Source organism: Ursus americanus, chromosome 19 (genome assembly GCF_024610735.1).
Source record: "Ursus americanus isolate L20-20 chromosome 19, mUrsAme1.1.p, whole genome shotgun sequence".
Taxonomy (NCBI): Eukaryota; Metazoa; Chordata; class Mammalia; order Carnivora; family Ursidae; genus Ursus; species Ursus americanus.
The window spans coordinates 31760611-31782835 of record NC_142145.1 but is presented as its reverse complement, the minus strand read 5'-3'; the positions used below and the strand labels follow the sequence as shown (position 1 = coordinate 31782835).

At 34.8% G+C, this 22225-nt stretch overlaps 1 protein-coding gene across 1 annotated transcript in view; it reads right to left on the bottom strand.

The window, feature by feature from the left end:
• Window positions 1-9489: 9489 nt before the first annotated feature.
• LOC148108484 (uncharacterized) overlaps window positions 9490-22225 on the bottom strand; it is an 895742-nt gene continuing 883006 nt past the window's right edge. The window contains exon 6 of the mRNA XM_087869856.1: window positions 9490-9638. Within this exon, the coding sequence (XP_087725982.1) occupies window positions 9621-9638 (18 nt within the window). The 3' untranslated portion in view covers window positions 9490-9620. The remainder of the gene's footprint in view (window positions 9639-22225) is intronic.

The following is a 22225-nucleotide window of genomic DNA, read 5'->3' as shown; positions in this document are numbered from 1 at the left end:
TTTCTTCTAAGAAAACAAGAGAGACAATAATATGAGTAGAAGAGCTCCTCCTAAGGTCACAAGAACTTTTGGGTAAAACACGCTGCCCTTCCCTGGTCAAGGGGTTGTTGTTGTTTTCCTCCAGTCTTACGGAAATTCTCCCTGAAGAGTTTTATTCACATTGCCACAAACTAGCAGATTTGCATCTCCACTCTGTATTCAAGGTCTCACCTCTTCAGATTTAGGGACCAGTTTTTATTCTCCAACAGCTCATTTTCCATAAACACGTGGAGCGAATTCACCTATTTGTATGGTGCATTTCACATGCAAACCTACCTAGTCAACAGCAGAGTAGACACTGATTAGATACAGGAGACACTAATCATGAGGACTTTTAAAGTTACTAAGGCAGCCAATATCCTTGTCAGTGTCCTAAGGATGTCAGAGGTAGACTCTGTCACTGTGATACTCCTGGTAGTGGGATGGACCGTAAGTGCCAAAGCCCTGGATTCCAAACTCTGGAAATGGATTACCATGAGATGGCAACATGGAACAGTAAAAAGTTTTGTTCTTTTTGGTCCTTGGAAAATTGATGGTGTTCGGCAGGGGGTGTGTGACAACTGTACCTTTTCTCTTTTGCTGTAACTTTCTAGGGCTTGTTTCATTAGCATATTTTTTTTAAGTGCCTTGAATGTAGATGGCTCCTTCCTGTTGAGCTAGTCAAAGTGCTTTACATACATTATCTCTCATTCGTCCTCCTCTAATCCTCAGTGTTTGATAGGTGTCAAAGGAATCAAAGGAAGGTCCTTTTTTTTTTTTTTTTTTAATTTGAGGGGGAAATCAGGGTTACAAGATTGGAAGTACAGAAGAACAAATTTCCAAGATGGCATCCAGCTTTGGAATTCCCTTATAACACAGGAAACAAAACAAAACAAAACCTTCTTTGATTACTACTGTTCACCCAGAAGCCCACTATTCTTTCTTTCCTAAACCTGAAAAGGCTACACTTCTCATTTTTCTTGCTGTGACCTCAACCTTGTGGATTGTCCTGGCTTATGAAAAGTGAACAAAAGTGGGTCCTAGGGAGCGGAGACATCTCTGCCCTGAGAGAAAACACACACGCGTGCGCAAATACACAAACACACACATACACATGCTCGGGATATCTGGGTGAAAGAGAAATATGAAGTCATGAAGATTTGGGGTTATTTGTTGCATCAGTATAAGCTTAGCCTATTCTCACTAATAGATCTTGTCTGGGTAATACTTAAACACAACGAAATGATAACAATCTGCTACTTAAAATTTCATTGGAATCACAGTGTATAAAAATGGACAAAAATGCACATTCCCATCAGGCAAATAAGTTAATTCCTATAATGTAGATTTCTACAAATCAATGAAGTAAGTATATGTTGCTACAGGGTATTATTCCTAGTACTTTTCTATATTAAAAGTAATAAATTGTACTGATCTTTCTTAATGTGAAAATAATGCATGTAAATTAAAAATAATTATGGGATACAAGAAAGCACAAAGAGGAAAATAAAAATAATCTAGTGTCCTGCGTCCAGAGATAACCACTGTTATTATTTGGAGGAATTTTATAGTAATTTTTAGCAAAATGAACATCGGTGGCGGTTGTTGTTACACTTCTTTCTGGTTCCTGTAACAAGGACTACAAAGCTGAAAAAGCAGAAGAGAAAACTGTCTGTCTGAATTCTAGTGCTGGCTTGAACACTAACTAGCTGTTAAAGTCTGGCGAAGCTTTTAATAGGTGCTAACTCCCTTTCTTTTTTGGCATTTCTATCTCACAATTCTGTCCCTTTCCATGAGATTCCAATTTCATAACCTTTGTTTCAGCATTTATTAGTTGGCTCTGAGTCAATTCACTAAAAACAATTAGCTGAAAGTTGATTCACCAAAAACGATCAATTTCCCAAATGACCATTTCACCAAATTCGTAGCAGATTAAAAATGAATCCATAAGAATTTTAGTAGTTACAGTCAATAATAGATACAGTCATAAAAGTATATTTTAATCATCAGTAACAAAAATGTTGGCATTTTGTTTTTTTTTCTTTCACTATGTTGCTTACACTAGTATCTGTCTAGTCTTTTAATTCACTTTCTGTTTGTCAATCTGTCCATTTAGCATGAAATTTATTATAATTTTCAAACAGTCTAATACTTTAAAAAATTGCGTTTATATTTAACATTCTTCAAATTTGTGGTCGTAATCATTTAGACGGATATAGTAATTATTTCTGAAAATATCTACTTCCTCTTTTGAATGATTGAAATCTTTTATTTTGGAGTTTAGTGCAAACTAATACCAAATAAAATTAGTCCAACTGTCTTTGCTAACATCCAAAATTTAGTAACTTCTAATGTGTGAGAATTTTCCTGGTTATTTATTTCAATACTTTTGAAATTAAAAGTAATTAAATTTAACATTTAATTTAAAGTAAAATGAATTTTAAATTTAATATAATTAAATTCAGTTAAAATTTTAAGTTTAAATTTATATTCACATAATTTAAAATTCAATTGTTCCAATTCTTTTAAATTTAAGGAAAATTTTAATTTAGTTGTACAGCAACATTAATTTCACTTTATTTTAATCCAATATTTAAATGTAATTAGTATTAATTTGATCATTAGAAATATAACATCCAGGCTAATAAGCTATTTTAGGAATTAGGGAATAAAATCTAAAAGTGTTTAAAAATTTCAAAAACAATTAAAAATTTTTCAGTAGCTATTAAAAATTTTGAAATCTATTCAAACCTTCTCAAAACAAGAGGAAATAGTTAAGACAGTCTAAGTGAAATGTGAAAATCTTAATTAAGAAAATATTTTCTGTATTTTTCAAGGTGACCTATTAAAAGATAAGTTGAGGCATACTACAAATTTTAAGAGTTTACTTGAGCAAAAATCAACCAGGCAGCACCAAATTGGAAGTGGTTGGGGTGCTCCACTGACAGGAGCTCAGGCAAAGACGTTTAGACTTATAGAAAAGGTGGAAGGAAAGTAAGAAAATTGTTGACTGGCTATAGCTTAAAGCCTTGTTGGCTATTTGTGATAGGTTGTTCTCAGTGTTTTGATTTTGTAACCTTAAGGCATGTACACACTTAGATTTTGTTTTGCTTACATAGGCTGCGAGGACATTAGAGTGACCTCAGTCTAATGGCCTCCATGTTTAATCAATTTAACAATGCTGATCTGTTTTATATTTTGTATTGTGTATAAGTTTATTTCACTATTTTTTATTAACATATCAACTTTAGTTAGTATTCAGAAAAAATGGATTTAATTATTATTAATCTAAAGTGAAATTCCTATTAAAACTTCTAGAACAGCAAACAAAACCATTAGCACATTATACACTGGGTTAATGGATTCTTAGCTGAATTATTTCATTAGTTTCTTCCCTAGTCACCAACACCCTTAAAACCAAAACACTCCACCAAGTGACCAACCATTAAACAAAATAGAAAAGAACAAAAGCAACAGTGAAACTGGATTGGATTGTTTTTAGTTCTTACCTAATAAAACACAATATGAAATAAAATGTTTTGGACCATTTTGATAATCTATTATTTAATTGTGCAGAACTGTTTTCCTATCTAAAGTGGCTTGCCTCATGTATATGTTGTTCTTACCTGGTTTTGAAATATTACTCATCACATTTATTCAACAGATTTTTGTGTGAGACCCTTCTGTATCAGCTATAGTTCCTGGTGGTTGGAGACATGGATTCTGTTTACCAGGGGCTTGTGTTCAATTGCAGAAACAAAATAATAAACAAAGAGCAAAATTGTTATACAATGGGTTTTCTTCTTTAACTGAAGTTGGTTACAAAGCACTGCAGTTGAACAGTGAAGAAGAAGCAAATACTACTACTGCCCAAGAAACCCCTCGATGTCCCCACGTTCATCGAGTCCTTTCAGGGCGTCTCCCTTCTCACATGCAGGTATTTTGGACATCTTGCTCCTCTAGCTTGCTCCTTCCTTGGCATCTTTGTACTTCTCTTTGCCTTTCTCTTGTTTGGAGATGCTCTTCCTGCTGTCTTTCCAATCTGAACTTAAATATCACCATTGTACAGAGGACTTCCCTAATGACGCCCTCTAAATTAGCCGACATCCTACTCTAGTTAACCTCTGTTATATCACCGTGCTTCTTCCTTACCACTATCTATAAGAACTTGTTTGATTCGCTTGTTTACTTATTTATTATCCGTCTTCCCCAGCTGGCATTTAAGCTCCATTAGGAGAGTGATACTTTCTTCTTTTTCTTGTTTCCAGAGATACTTGCCCATAACTGGCACTTTATATTTGTTCAATTATTAATTTCTCTAAGCATCTATTTATTCACCTACATATTTATTCATTTAATACACGTTTGGTGAGCACTTATTATATGTCGGGCTTTTTTTTTTTTTTTTTAAAGGCATGGAGGATAGGAGTAAACACAAAGGCAAAAATCTCTGACCTTATTAATGCTGCAGTCCAGACATGGAGACAAATATAAAACCAAGAGACATGATAAGATAACATTTAAGATGGTGATAAGGGCTGCGGGAAAAAAAATAGGGCACAGAAGGATGGGTTTCATTTTGAAGGGGGTTGTCATGTTATATATACTAATAAAGGAAGATCAGGAGTAGAATATGGCATTTGAGCAGAACCCTGAAGGAAGTGAAGAAGTATTCCCTATGATTAAAATGAGAAGTACATTGGAAGTTTTAAATAGGAGTGGGATAATCTGACTCTTACTTTTCAAAAATCATTCTGGCTTTTAGATTGGCTCTGGTAGGAGTAAGGAGATCACGGTAGGAGGTACGTAATACTTCCTAGGTGTCACTGCTTTGGACCACGATATTAGCAGCAGAGATTAGGAGAGGCAGTCAGATTCTAGATATATTTTGAAGTTACAGCATATGACATTTGTTGATGGCATAAAGGTACAATGTGGAAAAAGGAAGAGGACTTAGGATGACTTTTAGATTTTTGACCTGATCCCTTAGGCGGATGGAATTGCCAGGTTAGAGATTAAAGTCTATGGAAAAAACAGGTTTGGGGTGAAGGAGGATAATTGGGAATAAGTTTGGGGCATGTTAAGTTAAAATGTCTGTATGACATCCAGTGGAAAAATAAATAGGCATTTGGATATAGAAATTTGGAATTCAGGGAATTCATCTGTCCTTCTTAAATATTTGCTGATTACCTATGCTATGTCAGAAACTGTGATACATGCTGTAATCACTTATTTGAAAATGACATACTCCCTATCTTTTAGGAATTTTCAGTTAAAGGGGGAAAAAGAAACACAAGCAGGTATTTCCAATAATGTGGGATAAAGGTTTTCATGATGCTGCAGGAATGTGTAGAGGTGAGAGGAGAGGTGATATGAAAGGTCTTACATGGTATTGGGTTAAGAAATAATTCCTGGAAGTGTTGAATTGCAGAGCCCTAAGTATGTGTAAGAATTAGCTAAGTCAAGAGAGGGATCTAGAATGTTCCTTGCTGATTTTCACAATAGTTCTTGTATCATTTTATTTCTGAGATTCAGGTAGCTAATTATTATTTTCAAATGGGCAACAAATTTTCAAATCCATTTAAGCAATAATTTTTTTAAGTTTTACATCAGTAAGTATATAAACAATTTTTTTTTTTCCTTGAGACCAGTATCATTTTCACACTGTCTCTCCCATCTTCACAATACATCAACATAAATTCATTCCAGGGTAATGTGTTCTTTTGAAATAAAGCAAAACAAAGAGGGATGTCTGGGTGGCTCAGTCAGTTATGCTTCTGCCTTCTGCTCAGGTCATGATCCCAGGGACCTGGGATCCAGTTCCAAATAGGGTTCCTTGCTCAGCGGGGAGCCTGCTTCTCCCTCTCCTTCTGCCACTCCCCCTTTTTGTCTGTTTGTGGTCTCTCTCTCTCTCTCACTATCTCTCTCTCTGTCAAAGAAATAAAATCTTAAAAAAAAAAAAGAGAGAGAAAGTGGATTTGACCTTGGGAGTTGTGTTTACAAAGGAAATTCTCTTAGACGGGATGTATTACATATATAATGGAATAACTTGCATACATTTCTGAAAAGTTATCCTTATTCTGCATTTTGACTTTGTAATTTCCTAAAAATTTTTATTTTTATTTTATAGGCATTATTATATGTATAATTATAGTATAATGAATGAATGTAGTGGTGTGCCAGATCCTCTTCCAAGACCCAAGTCTCATTTTCCTGGTTCCAGAAGCATTTTCTTCTTTGAAGTTGCCCAATGATGAAGGAGTCTATGCCCCAAGGTTAGCACTGCTCTGCAGGGTCAGCACATATCCAATGACTATTCAGTGTCAGAGTACAAAGGCCTGTCTGTGCACCTTGAGTCAAGACAACTCTGAAGAACCATCTCAGTTCCAGAAGTCTCCATGAGGTTGGCTGAAGGCTCTGTTGAAACTGCATCGGAGTTTGACTTCTTCAGCTCAACTCTGCTTCCCTCACTCCCTTAAAATTTTTGTTCCTAAAGATGCCATACAGTAAACCTTCCATAAACAAATTTCTGGCTTGGAGTCTATTTCCTGATAACTATCTGTGATAAAACAGGATTATTTACATAATCTGCAGTATAGGCTGTTGTAGCAAATAGCATTTAAACTCCCCAATTAGAATTAAGAATGTCCCCTTTGCCAAAAGTGCTATTATAATTTTGGACTAATTCAATAAAAATATCCTTCATTTCCAAGTCCTGCCAAGCTCACATGTACTCTAAATCATCGACCAGATGAATGAGTAGATGAATGTATAATGACTGAAGGGAGAGAATGACCTGTATCATCCAGATCAAGGACCCTGCCAAATATTGCCATTGGTTTCTGAGCTGCTCAGCTGTCTTCTGAAATTTTGGACCTAGATTTGGGCATCCTCTTTAAGAAGGACAACTAGAGAGATTCCAGAGATGATTCAGATTATGGAGGGCCAATCAGCCAATCTCACATACATTAAGGATTTAAAGAAGTAGATTTAAGACAAGCTGAAGTCACATTGGACATACAAAAATGCAAGGAATGCAATTTATAAGGCTGCAGCGTATGCTCATTAGCAACAGAGCTATCTCAACAATTAGAAAAATATATCCTGTGAGTCTTTGAATGCACAGGACAAACTTGAGTGAAGGTGACCAGAAGCCAGGAATATTGTGGAAGAGATCCATGCACTGTGTTAAGATTCAAACAGCTGATAGCCAAGGAATTGTCCTGCTTTGATTTTGCAGCATTGTTGAGTTAGACAAAGAAGGGTCTCAATTTGAAGTTCATATTTAACAACATGGTAATCTACACAGAAAGAGAAACATGTGCACCAAATATATTCATGTGAAATGAATGTATAGATAAATCTGCACACTAGTTTGATAGCTGTAGATATAGCTACAGATGTTGTATCTATGGTAAGACAGCCCCAGAGCTTTAGCTCATTTCTTTTCACTGTTTTAGAGAATTACATTGTATGCATGTAGGACAATGTAGTTATCATTTTCTTTGTGGAAAGTCCATACACGTTTAGTTGTTAGTGCTGCCATGTATATTTTTGTGCATATCCCTAAGTGCACATGTGTAAGAATTTCTGTAGGACACATAACCAAGAATGGTATGGCTAAGTCTCAAAGTGTGAGCATCATCTTTTTTAGTAGGAAATGCCAAATTATTTGCCAAAGTCATTTTATCAATATTCACTCCCATCAGCAATATGTAAAAATCAGTTGCCTCCAGGCAGCATCAGCACTTGCCTGCCTTCCGATTTTCTACCAGCGTGTTGGGCCTATAACACACCTCCATAGAGATTTTACATTTCACTGTACTGATTATTGACAAATTGAGGGTCTTTTCATGGGATTATGTAATATCTCTCCTTCCTCTTCTGAGAAATGCCAATTAGCTGGCCAGAGTCTGTGTGTTGCAAAAATTTTCTTCTCTAAATAAACCAAAAAACCCTAAAATCGTCTTCTTATTAAGAGGAGTTCTTTATATATTCTAGATCTAATCTTCCTTAGTTGTATGTGTATAAAATATCTTTCTCCAGTTTGTAGTGTGTCTTTATTTGCTTAATAAGCTTTTGGAGAAATTGAAATGTTAATTTTAATATACTCATATTTATTTATCTTCCATGGGTTGCAATTATTAAGTCTTGTTTAAAAAATTATTTTTTATGTCAAGGTCTTCAAAACATCCTTTTATATTATTTTGTAATTCTGTCTTTCTAATTTAGACATTTATGTTTAAATTTTTAACCTAGCTCAATTATTCCTGTTAATAGTGTGAGGTAGAGATTCAAATACATTTTTTATGGACAAGTGATTATTGTAGAAAAATTTATTGAAGATGTTTTTCCCCCTACTACCCAGCAGTGTACCTGGTCATTAACCAACTTCCCCCTAGACCTAGGTCTGTTTCTAACTTGTCAGTGTTTTCTTCTCTTCATTATTTTACCTCCATTTCCCCCCTAGATGAATTACTTTAACTTTACAATAATTCTTGATATTTGGTAATGTCTTAACCATTCTTGATGTCTGGAATGTACTGTTTATTGCTTATTCTTGTACTTTGCTCTTGCATACATGTTTTAGAATCAACTTATCATTAAAAAAAATAAAAAGCCCTGTAGGGATTTTTAGTGTAATTGTATTGAAGTTATAATATATTTGGGGGAAATACATTTTTTCAACATTGCATCTTCTAATCTGTAAGCATTGCGTATGACTCCATTTATTTAAATATTTTCTAATGTCATCTAATAAACATCTATATTTTTTTTCATAAGGGGCTTACACAGTCTATTTTTTTTAAAGAATCATAATTATTTTCAATTTTTGGTGGTATAGTGTGCTAAATTTTTAATATACCTATTTTACAGAAATGCAATTTATTGCATATATTTATTTTATATCCAGCAATTTTCTAAATTATCTTATTGATATTTTTCACAGCCAAATGTCCTTAGAAATGGTAATCTGGCCATTTTAAAGGAAAGTTTAAAAGCCTATGAAAAATGGAGGCAAAAAGAAAAAAGCTTGAAGATATGTAAGCGCTCCAGCCAATATCATTCCAGTGATGGGAAAAATTTACAATAAAATCCTTATGAATGGATTTACAAATCCAGCTTTTGTGTTTTTCACTGGGATGTGTCTACTGCTAAGAAATTGTGTTCTGCCTTGTTCAGATACCGGGTTCTTTTCTTGCTGGAATGATGCTTTGGGGTTTATGATAGATAGAAAAGTAAAATCTAACACCTTTCCCCCCACATCCATCCCTACTTCAAAAGAAACTGCTCTGTTTGATCCTCTTCCTGAAGTTCCTATTGACAGGACATCAATCATTTTATTTGTATACTACTTTTCACAGCACTAAAAGTGCTTCACAGAACTAGTAACATCCCAGTTCCCAACACAGACTGACAAATTATTTGTTCAAAAGGCAAGCTTATCAAGCCTGCACTGCTTACCTTTCTGTGTGCAGAGCTGTATTGGCTGAATGTGAAATAAGGGTGAAATCTGGAGCCCATGTCATTAGACAAGCAGAGGTACTGAGGAAATCTCTGCAGTGGTCTCGTGGAAATGCAGGCTGCAGGCTCCTGGAGGTCTAAGAGGCCATATGTACCTGCAAGGAAGAGGACATGCTAGTTTCTCCAACACCTTTCATGGATAACACACTGTCAGGAGACCCAAATCCTGGGGATGAAAATTATCATGTAGTATTAACCATTTCAGGGGCTGCACTTGGTAACCAAGTTTGTGGTTAAGTTAATTTTAAATAAAACAGACACAAATGTCATTTATTAGAAAAATGTATAATCATGCTTTTTTAAAACATTCTTCAACAAACCTGCTCTGGTCAGGTTTATCTTTTTACTCTCTCTGCAGGCATTTCATCTTCTTTCCTCTTCTACCCTACCCATGAGACCATTCTTCCCAATTATTATTAGCACACTTTGCTTGTCTTTCTAGTAATCAGATTACATGGCATGATTCCTCTCTCTAATCCAAATAATCCAACCTAAGTTATGTTTCCCTTATATTATTTCTTCAGTAATACATTAGAGGTAAATTAATATTTACACATGTACCTATGCTGCGGTAAATGTATATGAGTTTCAATACTAGGCCAGAATAACATGATCATGTGAATTTCTCTCTGAGTTCTACAGGCCAGCTGTGTAATCATGCTGGAATAAAAGTAGCATATCGCACATGCACACAGACACACACACTTAATAATGTATATATGAAGTTACTGTATTATTGTTTATATTTGCTTTGGAAAGTTCCCTTGTATTATATGCTAGTGTTCTTCTGATGAAACACTTGAAAACAGAGGATGTACATCTTTGTTCCCTAATTTTTTTTTCCTAGAGACATAATAAAGGTATAAATACAGGCAGATATATCTAACTATTTTTGAGTGACTGAAACTACTAAGAAGTATGATAATTTTAGTTTGTAAGTTCCAAATAGTAAAGGAGTGAGGCAATTTTATGTTTGTATATGCTTGTGTATAATATATGTATTGTGTATATATTTATCGTTATTTGGCAAATGATTATAAATACCTATATGCATACACAAATTGATAACACACACTCTGTATGATTATTTTATAATAATCAAGAAATTAGGCACTTACACTATAAAAACATTATTTCCATAAAAGTTATACATAGATTTTGTCTTGTAATAATATAAAGCTAATTACAAGATTAAGAATTTATCTCAATAGCTATTAAGAGAAAAAACACATGTATAATTTGTATTTGATTTCAGTGGGATTACTCTTTAGGAAAACAAAATCCAATGGTTTTCACTAAAGAAACATGTTATGGCCTGGAAAAAATATATTTATAGTATCTAACTTGTGCTAATATTTTCCTTTCAACAAATTCTTCTATTAGCACGTACATTTATAGTTATAAAACAACCTTTAAGCCACACTTTACTAAGCCCTAAAGCAGATAAAAATCAAATGCAGATGTGGAATGGGAGCCAAACAGATGCTGAAAAACCCTGTCAATATCCTAAAGGAATCCATTCTCTATCAGAAAGAAACTTAATTTCTACTATAAAGAATTTGATTATGTATTGTTATACAAAATGTGATTAATGTTTTGTGGTGATTAATCAACTGCAAAATATATAATTATGCCATCTGTATTTTTCTAGCTTCTTGTCACTTAAAAATTCTGCAAGGGAGTTGGGAAGTGGGGGTGTTGAGAACTTGTGGCATTTGGAGAGCTTTAAAGCCACAGGAGACTAGTCTGGGGAACAGAATAACTTACAGGCCTGATGCTTATTGTAATGGAAAAGGACTAAGATAGTAAACAAAGAGACCCCCAAGGCCCACTGGTTCCCCGCTGAACAGAAGACTGATAAGAGAGGCCACAGTCTCCCAGACACAGCAAGAATTAGCTCCCCCGACAAATTGCCATTTGCTCTTCTCTCCAAGAGCAGGTTACAAACTTCACTTTGACTAGTAGATGTAATGGCCTCAGTGCCAGGTAAGGGATTTATCATTTATTTCAGTACATCCATAAAGTAAATATTTTTGCATTTCTATTCCATTACAATCCAAGATGTAAGACAGTGATTAACGTTTATGCCACAACCCATATTCATGTCTCCCTAAAAAATGAAAACTGTTAGAGTTGTATTTACACATGTGTCCCAGTTGGAAAAAGTTTCAATATAGTTGAGAGTTGCTTATTAAGTTGAATTCTGCAGAATACCTAGGGTTTTAATATATTATTTTGACCTAGATAATGCTAGATAATATGTTTCATTGATTTTTTTTTTTCATTTTACTATTGCTTTGGGGGGGAGCATTATGTAGAAAAAGCTTAAAATGAGTTCTGCTTCAAATTCCCAATGGTTTTTAGTAGGAAGAATAGCATTCTACTCGTGTGCTAAAGGGTAGCACAGGGAGATGGAATGATTTTCTTAAAGCACGCTTCCTTAACCCTGGATGTACATCAGAATCACATGGAATTCATTTTTTAAATGCAAAGTCTGGGCATACATGCAGAGATGCTGCTTTAATTGTTCTGGGGTAGAGTCCAAATACTGGTGTTTTTAGAAGATTCCAGATAATTTTCATGTAATGTTCATCCAGGATGGATACCCAATAAGCCAGTACTTCAAGTATGGTCTTCATACCACCAGCTCAGCATCACCTAGAAACTCGTTAAAAATGTAAATTATCAAAAAATGTAAATTATCCAGCTCCCCTATAGTCCTAGTGAGTCTGAAACTCCAGGCATGAGGACTGGTGGTCTGTAATTCATGAGTCCTACAGGTGACTTTGTTATACACTAATTGTTCCTCCAATTTTAGCCTGCATTGGATTCCAAATTTCTGATACAGTAGATGTGGGGTGAGGCTCAAGAATTTGTATTTTTAACTGTTTTCCATATGATGTTGATACTGCTGGTTTAAGTCCCACACTTTGGGTCTACAGGGTTAAAGTGTTGCAGCCAATGTAAGCTGAGACTAATAAAACAATATATTAGTAGATGTTCTGGATATGTTCTGTATGATCCTTCTTAATCTAAGAATTACCCCATTTTTAAAAGATAGCTACTGTAAAACCTTTAGTTTCAAACCCCAGCAGGCGATACTCACATTCTCTCTCCAGCTTCTAGAACAAAAGCTATGTGTGTGTGCAGGAACTCATCTATTTTGTTCATTACTGAGTGTGAATTGAGCATTAGTTCTCAATAAACATTTATGGGTTGAAAGAGAAAATGAACGGATATTTTGGTTGAGCTTACCAGTAAATTCAGTCTAGCAAAAGATTGTTTACTCTTTTCAGTGGTTGTTTTACTGAATTGATAGCCTGTTTTGAAATAATATTGACTAGATGTATTTTGGTTAAAAGTTGGAATCTGTCCACTTTGGCAACTGGCAACAAGCAGATGTCTATTGACTAGATTTTTCGGTTCTGGACCAGTTATCGTGGAGCCTAACAGACATCCACTGATGCCATCACGGCAGCTATTTTCTGTTCATATGGCCCTAATATCCATAAAACTTTAATCCTCTCAGTCACATAATTATGAATCTGCCATCAGCAACTAACACAGAGCAGTTCACTACTAAAGGAGAAACCATCTCTTCCCTCCTTCTTTCCTGTGCATATTCTGATAATTAGAACAATGTGAATGGAACATGGAAGACTATCTGTGGCAGTTTAATTGGGCTGGGGAGGGTTTTTCCCAATTTTTAAGCCTGTGGGTATGATGTACCTATACGTCAGCATAACATGAGAAGTAATAACTATTCTTGCGCACAGTTTGTGGAAGGATAATCCTTCTTTCTCTCCTTTACTAAGAGATAAGGAAGAAAATAATTTGAAGAAGTAAAGATGTAGAAGAAAAGGAGGGGAAATGTTGACACGGATGCAATCTCAGAAAACACTCTTGTCACTGCAGTGCAGTGCCTCGGACCATACATTGCTTTCAGGGGGATTTGGATGAAAGCATCAACTAAACTATTTCATGGAGTTGAGAGCAAGAAGTTGATTGTTTCATATGTCATCTCCACCTGTGTGTAAAAACAGAGCATATTTAGCGTATGTTACCAAGATTTCAAAAGATGTCAGATTCTGTCAAATTGAGCGTTTTTCATCAAGGTCTCAAAAAATGACTTTAGATTTATCAAATTAGTGAGGGATGTATGATCTGGACCATGTGCTCAAGTCACCAGTTGGCTACCAAAAAAAAAAAAAAAAAAGTCAACAAGAAGCAATGTTATTAAATGTTGATAAATAGCTTAATCACCCATCAGGATGACTCAAAAAGAAAACATTACTTATTTGGAATTTGGAGATGACTCCTTAAGGAAGATAGAAAGATTTGTTTAGGAGAAAGAAAAGAACTGGAATTCAATGAGCTAGGAAAAAATACTTAAAGGTGAGAAAAGTGGTAAAATAGAACTACCACCACACAAACTAAATGCATACTCAATTATCTCAATGACTTTATAATAAAATGGATAATACATTAATGTATATATAGTAAATAAATGATTATGAAATATAAGATGGCATTTGGGAGAGAACGAAGGCAGATGTATATTTAGAAATTTAAAAAGAAAAATGAAAAGATATAAAAACAAGCTTTATCAATCATAAATTGGGATAGACTTGACTTTGTGAATAAATTTTATCAGCGACCTTTAGAAGCACAACTGTGCGAAGGGCTAGAAAGCATATGACGATCTGGAGTTATCACATACTGTTAGCATAGTGCTTCCAGTTTACCTGACTTTGGAAAAGTAAATGTCTTTGTAATACCAAAAACATGGAAACGTCCATTGGGAGAAGAATTTAAAATTTTCACGGATTGAAGGGCACCTGGCTAGCTCAGTTGGAAGAGCATGCAACTCTCCATCTCGGGCTTGTGAATTCAAGCCCCACATTGGGTGTAGAGATTACTTTAAAAAAAATACCCAAACTTTTTTTCACATATTGATAAATGAATGAAAAAGTACTATATAAATATAGATTTACTTTGGAAATTTTAATGTTGAGTAAAAAAAGAGAGTTGCAGAATGGTAAGAAAGAATGAGAATAGTTATGTAAAGTGTAAAGCAAACAATACATGGCTTATGAATACATCGGGATAGGAGGTCCTCCAGACAAGGGTGGAGAATATATTGAGAAAGGAGTACAAGGGTGACTTCTATAAAAATTGACTTGACAAAAAGTACATGTGATTTAAACATTCAATTATTATTTTTTAATGCTTAATAATTTCTGGAGGTGCATTAGATCATTTTATTTTGGGAATACTATAATGTTTAAGAAATTGAAGGAACAAAGAAAGTGACAACATACAGCTATGCCTCTGAGTGGAGCAGAAGAGAATGTGCTAATTTCATCATTTATTTGGGCAAGTGTTTACTGACCTCTGTGAGCAGAGTACTAAGTTGAATGGAGACTATGGGTAACTGATACATTCTGTCTTCAAGGAGTTTGCAATTTCAAAGCCCCAGCTAATCAATCTAAGAAAACGGAAAGAGGCTCAAATTCTAGGTAAAGTTTTCGGTTTCTTACGGCATTTTGTAAATAGTTGCAGTCTCTGTAGGCCATGTTCTCTTTACTACAAATTTTAATATCATTGTAAAAAAGAAACTCAACTTGAGGAAAATCAAAATATATTCATTTTCACGTAATGATTGAATATTGAAGAAGTGGCACCAAAAATAATAAGATACCTAGGAATAAGCCTAACCAAAGAGGTGAAAGACCTGTACTCTGAAAACTATAAAACATTGATGAAAGAAATTGGAGATGACACAAAGAAATGGAAAGACATTCCATGCTTATGGACTGACAGGACAAATATTGTTAAAATGTCCAAATATTGAAGAACTGTTATTTTTATGTGCTCTGATCATTATAAGCCTCTGTGTGAGAACTAAACTACTAATGCTTTGTTATAGAACTTCAACTTTCCAAAGATACCATAGCAGGGTAACCAATTAAAGAAGACCATTAAGGAAATATATTGCAATTAAGTTTACATTCCGCAGATAGGGCTTGTTGGTAGATAAGAGGAATCTTTTAAATGTGGGCTATTTATTTATTTTTACATTTTATCATGTTGATTATCACAGCATGAGGCATTCTTTTAGATTAAAAACGTTGTGAAACATTAAATTTAAAAAATGAAAAAGCCAATATGCACAATTAAACAATTATCACTCTCTACCTAGACTCACAAATGAAAATAAATAGGTAAGACAAGAGCATATAAACACTTAGGGGGTCTCAGTTACACTCACTGCCTCTGTGGCAGCTCCATTAACTTGAAACCTTGGGTTGTTATTAAGAAATTACAGTCTTGCCTCAGGAAGGGATGGAGTTATGCTTGTTCATAAGCCTGGGATATAGCTTCCTCATCACAAGGACAGGCATTCTCCCTTCATAGGTATAGTGCATTCATGTTTCAATGTGTGGCATTTAACAAATGCACAATCTATTTCCTTTTTCTCAAAATGTGTACTCAAATTCTACTGAAGAGTGTAAGTTTGCAATTTGAGGCAAAGCCCATGGTTCAAATACATAGCATGATAAAGAAAATACAAAAAAGTAAACAGCAATGGCAATAACAAAAGCACTTTCATGCAGGCTCAAAAACCAGTTTATATACTTTCATGGACCAGAAAGGGAACAGATGAAGAGAACAGTGAGCACAGCTATGGTATCAGGCCTGCTGGTATCCAAGACAGTGAACAAATAATGGCAGCCATATTCAGTAATGGATCACCCGCCTAAAGCCACCCACAGCTCAGTGGTCAAAACAGTCTATGCTGAAATGGCTTAAGAAGGCAAAAACTTAAGAATCTAGGGAGGAATGAAGACAGGGTCAAAGCTGTTATGATCAGAAAATGCAGCAAACTATAGCTGGCTGGATGACAGGAACTGCAAAATCCCCAGTAGCTTAGCAGGAAAGAGACCTGACCCACAACTGTGAGGACAGAGGTTCAGTGAGCACGGGGCAAAGCCAAAATCTTGAGACAAAAACAGGTAAGAAAATGGAGGGCGAAGTGAGAAAAGGAGAAACAACACACAACTTCCCATTCAAAATTAGCATTTCCTTTAAAATAGCAAAAGCAAATAAAAGATCAAAGATCTATAAATTCCTGGGGGGGGGGAAGACTTATCTCGGTTAGCATTAATTTTGTGTAAAAGCCTTAGAATAGTTTAAACATGTAAATTACAATAAAATTTAAACTTCTCTACCAAAAAAGGTATAATAAGGAAAGTTACAGGACAACAAATGGCAAGAAAATACTTATAACTCATTTGAATGACAATTGTTTATTCTATGGTATATATTAAGGATTATCAGGGGCCTGTGGCTGGTTCAGTCAGTAGAGCACATGACTCTCGATCTTGGGGTCATAAGTCTGAGCCCCACGCTGGGTATAGACATTACTTAAAAAATAATATCTTAAAAAAAATTTAGCAAACCAGTAAGGAAGATACAAACAACTCAAAGGTTATGAACACGATACATTAAAGACAAAAAATGTTCATTAATGATATGAAAAGGTGTTCAACCTAAATCTTATCAGGAAAATGAAAAATAAAATATGTTACCTGCATTTGATTGGCAAAATTTAAAATGTTTCCCAATACCTTGTGTTGGACGTATTGTCTCCTTTAGTAGCCTCGTATAAAACTCATAGGTAATATTACCTGCCTATACATATACTTTGAAAAACCCAATAATATATTATCATAGTATCATAATATATTATAAATAAAATACGAAAGAAGGAATACAAGAAAGTAGTTTATAATATGATTGTACAGTTTAATACATAAATACTTGGGCATGAAAACATAATGTCAGGCATTTGCATCCATATCACAGTGAAAAGGACAACCATGAGCACAGGACAGATCCTGGCATTTTTAGTAGAGAATTTATCGATCATGGGTATTGTCATTAGTAATGTGCTTTGTAAAGTTTTTTATAGTACTGATTTTTATGCATATCTGTATCTCCCAGCAAAAAATAGAATGTATATCTTTCTACAGTTTATGCAGTGGTTCCAATCATCGAAAATTCAGCATAGGTTAAAACTGAGCAAAAAATTCTTTGGACTTATATGGAAGCTAATTCATAACTCTGATAATTACACACAAGTTTGGATTTCTTTTTGTTTTGTTCTGTTTTGCTTATCTTCATAAATGTCCAGTTATATTTTCAAAAGTTCTTTGAGGAGGACAATTCTTATCATGAGAGGCTGCATTGTTAGTCATCTCACATTTCTGACCCCACCCACTTAACGCCAGCAGCACTTTCCAGCCTTTATGACAACCCAAAACTTCCTCACAAATTCAATGACTCTCAGAATGTAGTATTACCCCTAGGAGAAGCCCTGACTACAGCGAGGGGGACTCTTTCAGTGCACTGATTGTGATATAAATCAGTGCAACTTACAAGGGCAGTTTGTTAATTTATAATAAATTTAAAGGCTTCATTCTCTGAGACCAAGCAATTCTACTCACAAGCACATACTCCAGAGAAACCGTAGTTCATGACTTGGGGAAGAATGTACATGAGTGATTATTGCAGCACAGAGAAAAATTGAAACCGCCTAAATGTTTATAAACAGGAGAAGGGATAAATAAATTGTGATATATTCTTGCAATGGAATACTTGATAGATATACATATAAAATGATAGAGTTATATACATGAATTGATAAATTTCAAACAAAATTGAGAAAAAGCTGTAGAAGGAGCTGTACAGTATGATGTCAATTACACAATTTAAAAAAATATAAGACCAATACTTTACATTGTTCAATATATAAACATATGTAGTAAAAAAACAATAACTCCCATCAGTGTTGAGACAGGCTTTTCCTCTAGCAAGGGAGGGAGAGGAATCTAATATGTTACTTTTAAAAACAAAAGTTTCACAGTGGATATGTCAAAATGTTTCTGTTGTTAACCTGATATCTATGACAGTGTTTCTTCTATTACTCTCAATAGTAATGTATTAGTTATTTTTTCAACTATATTGTTTTAGTTAACCAGAACCAGTATCATGTTTTTTTGTTGGTAACGAAAAAGATTCTTTTTTTTTTTTCCCCATAAGTCTTTCATCTTATATTTGAAACATTTCCTGCAAATAACTTTTCCCACCGGTCTCTTGCTAGCCTCAATTCTCCCCTGTGTTACATGAAATCCACACTCTTTGGATAAAACAATGTATCGCTCATCTTTTTTTTCTTAGCTTCTAGCATGTTGACCTTGCAGGTCATGTACAAGAAATAAGTAGCTGGAATGTGGAGGTAGATTTTGTATGAAAATAAACAGGTGAAATGTGTGTTACTGATGAAATGATTTTGCCCTATGTCAGGAACTTTATTTCAGAGGGTTTTGTCCTCAAAGAAAAAAAAAAAAATCAATCTTACGCAAAAACAGATGTGTTTTCTATAATCTCTCAAACTTTAAAAAAGCAAGATTGTTTCCTAGGTTTTTTCTAAGTATTGCAGACATTCTGCAGCATACATTAAAGGACAGAGTACCTACTTATGTTTCTTTTCTCTTTTGTCTTTTTTTTTTAATGGTAAATAAAGATTTATCTAGTAAGAAATTACAAAATAGGCTAGTATTTAAAGCTATGTCACAGCTGTTGAAAAATTTTATTTTACTTTTGAACTTTGGACAGTTTGCAGACCAGCAGAGACTTCATAGCAAGCAGCATTAAAGCCATAAGGCAGTGACCTTTCAAACTCAACCTTCTGTGTGATGTGGAAGTAGTGGAGTAAAAGGGGGGTATCTGTGAGTGACGCAGCATCAGGGTGATAAAAACAGATGAGGGTCCATTCATGTTATCTTCCTTGGGACTGTGCACTCCAAGTTATGATTTGTATTATATTTATTTGTGTTCACAAATGCTTAAGTTCTCAGCAGGCTAGATGTTTACTCCAAGGGGGACATGCTAAGAGCTAAAGTCAAATTTGGGAACTTAGAATATGCAGGTCACTTCAAAAGCACCTCTTGAAAGAGTAATTCCTATTGTCGCTTAGGTATGCTATTTGTTAAAAGTAGTCAATAAATGTTGTTGAATAAATAGATTAATTGGATTTGTCACAGTAGGGCATCATGCTTCATTTAGCCTGAGAACTGGCTTCCATCAGTAGCCTCAGATATGGTTTTAGAGTTGCAGGAATATCTATCATGGTGACAATTCAGAGATTAGCTTTATTTATGAAAAATACTCATTTCTATTAAAGCCCATTATGCATTGTCCTCATTGATTTATCTAAAATTTTATTAACGTGCTTTCACATAGACCCCGTTTCAGTGTGTAGTAAAAACTATTAACCCCAAATTTACTACTTTGAAAATGTTAGAGAAGGGTTATCTGGGTGAGGTAGTCCATGACACCGGCATTCCTATTTTCTTCCCCCCAACCGCATATAGCAGGTTTAAACTTCAAGCCCTGGTCCTCATTTTCAGTCTTCAGTCAGTCACTAATTCATTCATTTGGTTAGTCAGTCAGTCAATAAATGTTTATTAAGTACCATTATGTGCCATGCATCATTATAGGTGCTGGGATAGAGCAGTGACAAAACATGCAAAAGTGTCTGCCTTCACAAAGCTATTCTGAAGGGGAGACAGACAAACGGAAATATAAATCAATCAATCAATCTATCTATCTATCTATCATCTATCTATCTTTCTATGTATCTGTCAATCATCTGTCTATCATCTATTCATCTCATTATGCCAGACCACCTAAAATGCTAAGGAGAAATGAAAGCAGGAAAGGGAACTAGGAAGAGTGTGTGGGCTGGGCAGGAAGAGTGAAAGTGGTGGTGGGCAGATTGCAGTTTTAGATAGGCTGACCAGGCTTTTCCGACTAGGTGGATATTTGAAGATGGGAAGAAAGTGAGAAAGTAAATCTGTGAGAAGAGCTTTCCAGGTAGCAGGAGTAGAAGGTGCAAAGAGCCCAAGGCTGGGGTGTGCCTGGTATGTTCAGAAATCAGGGACAATGCCAGGATGAAAATCTCAGATGTTTGCCTGAACACTGAAGTCCAGTATCTCTTTCTTTGTCTATCACCTTGACCATCTTCTTGGCTTTCTTCACCATGTTTCTTGAGTTACAAAATCCAGGACATGAGAATACATTCAGGTTTCCTATGAGGAATAGTAACACTTGGAATTTAGTTCCTTCCCCTTTGAAGCCCGGTATTTTTCAGCCATCCACCTTCCCAATCCCCCTCACCCAGCAATTTTATAGCACACATCTTCCTTAAAGTTTGCATGGTTCAAAGTATTCTGACCTCTTCAAATCGTGTATGCTACTGTCAATAGTAAAGGGAGTGCTATTCTGCATTTCAAAAGGTAACTGAGTCTTCCTAAAGGAAAACTGGGGTATATGGATCTCACTGGTTTTATGAAATTTTTTTTGATACACCATAATATCAGACTAAGAAAACTGCTTAAATAGAGGGAAAAATAAGAACTGTACCAATTTCATATTGGTATATTATGCAGCTAGATTTTTTTCTAAAATGCTACTTGACTATCACGTGCAAATAGTTCCTGATTTATATGGATTTGTTTTTCAGTGAGCACAAATTACCCTGAATATATCCCTTGGTTTTTAAATATTTTTTTAAAAATATTTTTGAGGTACCAGAAATGTTTTCAAATTTGCTTTACCTTGAACAATGTAAGACTCAAAACCTAATTCTGAACTCTATATAGTATTACCACTATTCAGTATTACTTAAGATATACATGCTCATTCACTTACTTATAAAAACCCTGGCAAAAGCCCTCTCTATTCTGAGCCGTTCATATATTGCTTCAAACTGTAATAATTCCTACAGCTGTGTATCCCCTATTACTTATCTCTCATCTCTTCATTTTTTCCATTTTCAACTGCTTTCCTAACAACATTAACTTTATTTACACTTATATCAGCATTAAATCCCTGTTTAGTTTCTATAAACATCTTATTTTTTAATTCACATTATTGAGTTATGATTTATATAAACTCTAGTAATTTTAATTGCATAGTTCGATGGATTTTACCCATGTAATCATCACCAAAAGCTCTTTCATGACCCCTCCCACTCAAGCACCATCCACCTCTGGCCCCAGACAACTGCTGCTCTGCTTTCTATCACTTCAGATTAAACTTGTCTTTTCTAGAGTTTCACATAAATGGAATGATACAGCCTGTGCTCATTCATGTCAGGATTCCTTGACTTGATTTTAGATTGATCATGTGATTGTCTACCAATAGTTTGTTTCTTTTAATTTCTGGGCAGTATTTCATTGCATGATATATCATAATTTGTTTATTCACTCAGCTATTGGTGGACAGTATCAGGGCTTCCAATTTTTGGCTATTATGAATAAAGCTTCCCTAAATAAACCTATACAAGTCTTTGTAAGAACATATTTTCATTTCTTTTCTACTTAGTAGTATAATTGTTCTATTTCATAAAATTGCACATTCAACATTTCAAGAATGTTAAAGTGTAAAATTTTTCCAAATTGGTTGAACCATTTTGAATTTTCACCAGCATTATATGGGAGTTTCAGTTACTCTACATCCTCACCAACACTATGCTATGAGTGTGTGTGTGTGTGTGTGTGTGTGTGTGTGGTGGGGTGTGTTTTAATTTTACTCATTCTAATGAGTAGTGTAG